Genomic DNA, 6,157 nt, shown 5'->3' with positions numbered 1-6,157 from the left:
AGACACTCCCAATGTCAGGTGTAACTTTCTTACTTGGAAATGATATTGGTGGAAGTCAAGTGTGTCCAGCTCCTCAGTTGTCTTCATCAGAGAAATTACCAATATGCCGGGAATCGAACCCGGGACTCTCAGGTGAGAGCCAGGCAGCATACCACTACACCACGACCAGGTAAAAGTTAACTCACGTTGTCACAATCTTGTAACCAACGTCCCTCCGCCCCCCACTGTGGGCCTGAAGAGGATGAGTTAACCCCCTGGCACTCGGGCAAGTAGATGCTTTTAATCTAGTGAGCCAGTGGCTGCGACCCAGGATTGTGATGTCCCTGATGTGTTCCCTGCATGTGCTGTCACTAGGGCTAAGTCTAAAGTTACTGGTGACTTAGAGGATAATGATGATGATGATGTTTTCCTAGCTGACACTTTCCTTGCTAATTTGGACCACTCGCCAGATGAGGCAGTATCCCGTAGTGTTGATAATTTGTCTCGTCAAGAGTTGGTTGAGTTGCAGGTTGCTGATCCTGAGTTGAAAGGTCTAGCTAACTCTGCTTGCAGTGAGGAAGAGTCAGCTGGTGCTTCTACTTGTTATTATATAAAGTCAGGAGTACTTATGAGGAAGTGGAGACCCCCAACAGCATCAGCCGACTGTGAATGGGAGGTTGTACATCAAGTTGTCATCCCTCGTGTTTGTAGGCAGGATATCATTAGAGTGGCTCATGATTCCAGTTTGGCGGGACACCTTGGAGTGAGGAAGACTGTGGCACGCATTTTGAAACACTTCTACTGGCTAGGTATCTTCAGGGATGTTTCCTGGTATTGTAAGTCTTGTCACACCTGTCAAGTTGTGGGGAAGTGTAATCAGACCGAAAAGGTTGCACCTCTAGTTCCCATTCCTCCTTTTGAGGCGCCTTTCACCCGTGTGTTGGTGGATATTGTGGGCCCTCTTCCTAAGACTTCTTCAGGATTTTCTTATGTGTTGACCCTGATTGATATGGCTACTCGTTATGCTGAAGCCATTCCACTTAGAAATATCTCAGCAAAGAAAAGAACGTGGTTAAGGGAAATGCTAGGGTTCTTCACAAAGTTTGGTCTGCCCAAGGAGGTACAGTCAGACCGGGGAAGTAATTTCATGTCAAATGTTTTCAAGCAGTCTCTGAAAGAGTTGGGCATCACCCAGATCACGTCTTCAGCTTACCATCCCCAGACCCAAGGAGCGTTGGAGAGATATCATCAAACACTCAAATCGATGCTCAAGAAATACTGTTTGGAACATCAGAAAGACTGGGATAAAGGTCTTCCATTCGTTGTGTTTGCCGCAAGAGAATCTCCAAATGAATCACTGGGCTTCTCACCCTTTGAACTACTGTTTGGCCATGAAGTAAGAGGACCCCTTAAGTTACTCAAGGAATGCTGGCTGTCAGAGGAAGATGACGTCAACCTGCTGGAGTATGTGATGAAGTTCAAAGAACGGCTGTCCACTGCTTTGCAGCTGGCGAGAGAGAATTTAGGAGCTGCTCAGGAGAAGATGAAGACTTGTTATGATAAGAAGTCCAGGTTACGCCACTTTCAGCCAGGAGATCAGGTTTTGATTCTGCTACCGGTGCATGGGCAACCTCTTCAAGCCAAGTTTAGTGGTCCTTATTTCGTGGAGAAGAAACTCAGTGATGTCAACTATGTCATCGCCACACCAGATCGTAGAAAGAACAAGCAACTATGTCACATCAACATGCTAAAGTTATATCACAGGCGGGACGAAGATAATCCAGTCTGCACTGTAGCTGTTCCACCTGAGTCTGCAAGTGAAGTTCTCCCATGCAGCATGAGCCTGAGTGATAGTTTGAGGAAGAATCCTGATATCATGAATATTCTCCAGACTAAGCTTTCTCATCTAGCTCCCGAGGAAAGTCTGGAGTTTTCGGCATTACTGCAGGAGTACCCGCAAGTGTTCCGTGCCACTCCAGGAAGAACCACTGTGTTGATGCATGATGTCGATGTTGGAGACGCAAAGCCAATTAAACTGCCTCCTTACCGTGCGAACCCAGTGAAAGTTCCTCTCATCCAGAAGGAGCTTGGCTACCTGTTGGACCACAAGATGATTGAGCCCTTTCAGAGCGAGTGGAGTTCTCCTGTCACTCTAGTTCCTAAGCCAGGTGGGTCACAGCGGCTTTGCATTGACTACAGACGTGTTAATCAGATAACCAAAACAGACACTTACCCTCTCCCTCGTGTGGAAGATTGCATAGACAAGATCGGAAAGGCTAGGTACATAAGTAAGTTTGATTTGTTAAAAGGATACTGGCAAGTACCTATGACTAAACGTGCTAGGGAGATCTCATGTTTTGTAACACTAGGAAAGACTTTTGCATGTTCTGTAATGCCATATGGTATGAAGAATGCACCAGCCACATTTCAGAAGCTCATGAATGTTGTAACAGAGGGTTTGGCAGGGTGTGTTGTTTATATTGATGATGTATTACTCTTCAGTGACAACTGGAAAGATCACCTATGCCGTGTCAGTAAATTTCTTGAGCGTTTGGTTCAGGCTAATCTTGTAGCTAATTTATCAAAGTGTGAGTTTGGTCAAGCTAAAGTTCAGTACCTTGGGTACGTAATTTGTGATGGACATGTTGCACCACCAGGAGCTAAGGTTCAGGTTATAAGTGATCTTCCCAGACCTAAAAGTAGGAAAGAGGTACAAAGATTTTTGGGAATGGTAGGTTATTACAGGAGATTTGTTCTTAAATTTTCAATTCTTGTATCACCTCTTACAGACCTACTGAAAAAGGGAGTTAAATTTGTCTGGACTAATGACTGTGAATCCTCTTTCAGCAAACTTAAAGCTATCCTATTAAGTCAGCCAGTGCTTGCTACTCCAAATTTTGCTAAGCCTTTTAAGATGGCTGTTGACGCAAGTGATACAGGAGCTGGGGCTGTTTTGCTCCAAGAGGATGATCAGGGTATTGAAGACCCTGTATCTTATTACAGTAAGAAGTTCACTCCACCTCAAAAGAACTACTCAACTATTGAGAAAGAGCTTTTGGCCTTGATTTTGGGTTTACAGCATTTTTCATTTTATTTGTGTTCTGGTTTTGACCCCATAGTCATTTATACCCATCATAACCCACTGAAATTCCTTAGTAAGTTTAAAGATAAAAATCAGAGATTGACAAGATGGAGTCTACTTCTTCAGGAGTATTCATTAGACATACAACATGTCAGGGGGAAAGAAAATGTTATTGCAGATTGCTTATCTAGACTTTAGACAGATTGTTTTAGAGTAATAAGAAATTTCCTTTGTAAATTTCTTTTTTCTTTGTGGGGAGGTGTTACATAGCCTATGATTTCATCATCCTTTGTGTAATTCTAACGTACAGTATGCTGCATGTTTGATCACGAGCGTGTTCTACCACACTCCCCCCGTCCTCCCTTATAGTAGAGTAAGTCGTTCTTTCTGTTGTTCAGAGCAGGATTGTCAACTCTTTGTCCCCTCTGGCTTCATTTGCGCGTCCTTCTTACAAGTTGTATCAAGCTCTGCCGGCCCCTATATAATGAGCTCAGTCTCTACATTAATTGCCACTTAGATCTACTCCTCATTTTGTTCGCATCTCTGTCTTCCCCTGTACAGTTGTTATTATTGTGAGTGCTCAGGAAGTCTCCAACCATCTAGCAGCTGTGTAATTTGAGTATAACTGTTATTGCATTTTTTCTTGTACTGTTTAGTATAAGGTGTTAATTCGTAGGCCTAGTGAGGTTTTTGTGCTTAATGTAAAGTTTTACTGTCAGCCATTATTAATAATATTTTGTATCTGTAATAATATATCTTGCATTCACTGAGTATTATCTGGTATTTTCATTTTATCAGGGCTGACTTAGATAAATTTACTCATGCTAATTTCGTGTTAATAGAGGGTATTGCAGTTAACCATATATTTAACCTGTTTTTTGCCATTACATTATCCTTATGAGTCCTGCATGTTTTGTTGTTAGTTTGAGCATTAAACTTTAACTTGTAATTTTACCTAACTCTTTGTTTTGAACCTGGAACTTTGCGGGACAGTTTTCTCTGTTCCGTAACAATATATATATATATATATATATATATATATATATATATATATATATATATATATATATATATATATATATATATACTTTTTTTGGTGCAGGGTACTGATACATATTTTGTGTATTTTCTATTGTGAATGATGTGTTTATGCTTTTCTCTGAATTGTGGTGTTATCTCCGCCAAGGAAGTTTTGCGGATGTTATGTGATCACTCGTGTCTTCCTGTTTGTCTGTCCACAAAATATCTCAAATAGTTACAACCAAATTTAGATGAAAATCTCTCAAGGGGATGCCCATTGGCCAAGAGAAAGTTTATTAGATTTTGAGGAGGATCTTGATCCAGAGAAGGAACGTGGATTATTTTTTTAAATTTGGTGTTATTAACATTGCGAGATAGGAAAATTTTGCGGATTTTATTAAATGTCTATAAAACTAATGTATAGGACTTCATTTATTTTTGTGTCTGACAATAATAATTGTTAAAATTACGTAAATAAACACTTTCCTTTTCTCACTGATATACTGTACTTATTACTAAAACCATCATTGATGATCCTTGATGAAAAACTGATTGATACTGTCATGGTTTTTGTCATGGTATAGCCTGAAAACTGCAGTTTGATTTTAAAATTTTGGTGACAATGGCGTTGGCAAAGGAATGCCCTCTCTGAGTGTGTTGTATTTGTACCTGGATCTGGTACTTTTGTAGATCTTTTTGGTTAACCTGGCCCAATAATAGTCCTCATGTAGATTATTTCACATAGGTAAGGTATAAATAAAACGATGATACGGTTATACATCCATTACACAGCACTTCTTTATGACTAGCATATAGCGTTATTTTTACACTCAGCAATCAAGACGGGGATAAAGCATATTAGGTCATATTAAAGTAAAAACAGTAGGGTGTGTGTTAGTCTTTAACTAGTTTGTTTTCATCAAAGGGATTTGGCCTGTCACAATCTGTCTAAGACGTGGTTGCAAGAAATTCGACGCACTTTGTTTTGTGGAAGGAAGGAATCTCATTGGTTGCTAGTCAAAGTTATCCTCCAGTCTAACTACACTTGACTATCAAAAAAATTAATGTCAAAGGGGTTGCGGATGAGTATCAGGTGAAAAGCCGACTGTGGTGACAAAATTTTATGTAACTAATCCCTTGCTTAGGTTTGTCCATCGACCGAGGCTGATAGTATCCAGACTCGTGGTTGACACTGAGAGAACTGAGACCGTGGACGACCCGGACCATCCTGGGGAGAAGAAAATCATTGGCTACAACGCCGAAAACGCTCTTATCGAGGCCATCGCCAAATCTATGAACTTCACGTAAGATAAGTAAGCCTTGACATTATGACGGAGGTAGCGTGTGTGTGTTCTTACCTAATTGTTCTTACCTAATTGTATCTTTACAGGAATGAGTCAAGCTCGTACTGTCCCGTGTCTTAAACCATATTTATCGTATATATCCTTAAATTTGTGAATTGTTTTGGCACACACTATTTCATTCGGTAGTGCATTCCATTGATCAATTGCTCTGTTTGGGAAACTGAATTTCCTTACGTCTTTATCACCTCTCTTCTTATGCAGTTTTTTCCAGTGTCCTCTTGCTGATGCTTCTCCACATGTTAAGTAATCATTTATGTCTATTTTCTCATTCCCTGATATGCACTTATATAACATCATCATGTCACCTCTTTTCCTTCTCTCCTGTAGTGTTGGTAGATTCAGTTTATTTAGTCTTTCTTTGTAGCTTAGGTCCCTTAAGCTTGGTATCCATCTTGTAGCGGCCCTTTGAATTTTTTCAATCTTGTCTATGTGCTTTTTGAGATGAGGACTCCAGACTACTGATGCATATTCCAGGGTTGGTCTAATGAATGATGTTATTATCCTTCTTAGCATGTCTTGATTTATGTATGTGAATGCTATTCTCATATTTGCAAGCAGTGTATACATGTTCCGTACCTTCTCGCTGATGTGGTCAGCCGGAGATAGTCTGTTATTGATAATCACATCTAGGTCTTTCTCGCTTTCTGATGTGTGTAGGGTTTTATTTCCTAACTTATAATCCCAATCAGATCTTTTTCCACTTTTACCAAAC

General features: G+C 40.4%; 1 protein-coding gene across 1 annotated transcript in view; it reads left to right on the top strand.

The window, feature by feature from the left end:
- Positions 1–5,389, top strand: part of LOC145402688 (uncharacterized) — a 315,211-nt gene extending 309,822 nt beyond the window's left edge. Inside the window, exon 5 of the mRNA XM_080274661.1 lies at positions 5,227–5,389. Within this exon, the coding sequence (XP_080130787.1) occupies positions 5,227–5,389 (163 nt within the window). The remainder of the gene's footprint in view (positions 1–5,226) is intronic.
- The last annotated feature ends 768 nt before the right edge of the window (positions 5,390–6,157 follow it).

This window comes from Coenobita brevimanus, chromosome 58 (assembly GCF_032717465.1).
Source record: "Coenobita brevimanus isolate Jiangsu-jjx chromosome 58, ASM3271746v2, whole genome shotgun sequence".
NCBI classification, from domain to species: domain Eukaryota; kingdom Metazoa; phylum Arthropoda; class Malacostraca; order Decapoda; family Coenobitidae; genus Coenobita; species Coenobita brevimanus.
The sequence above is the reverse complement of the archived record's forward strand: the minus strand, read 5'-3'. Positions and strand labels throughout refer to the sequence as shown.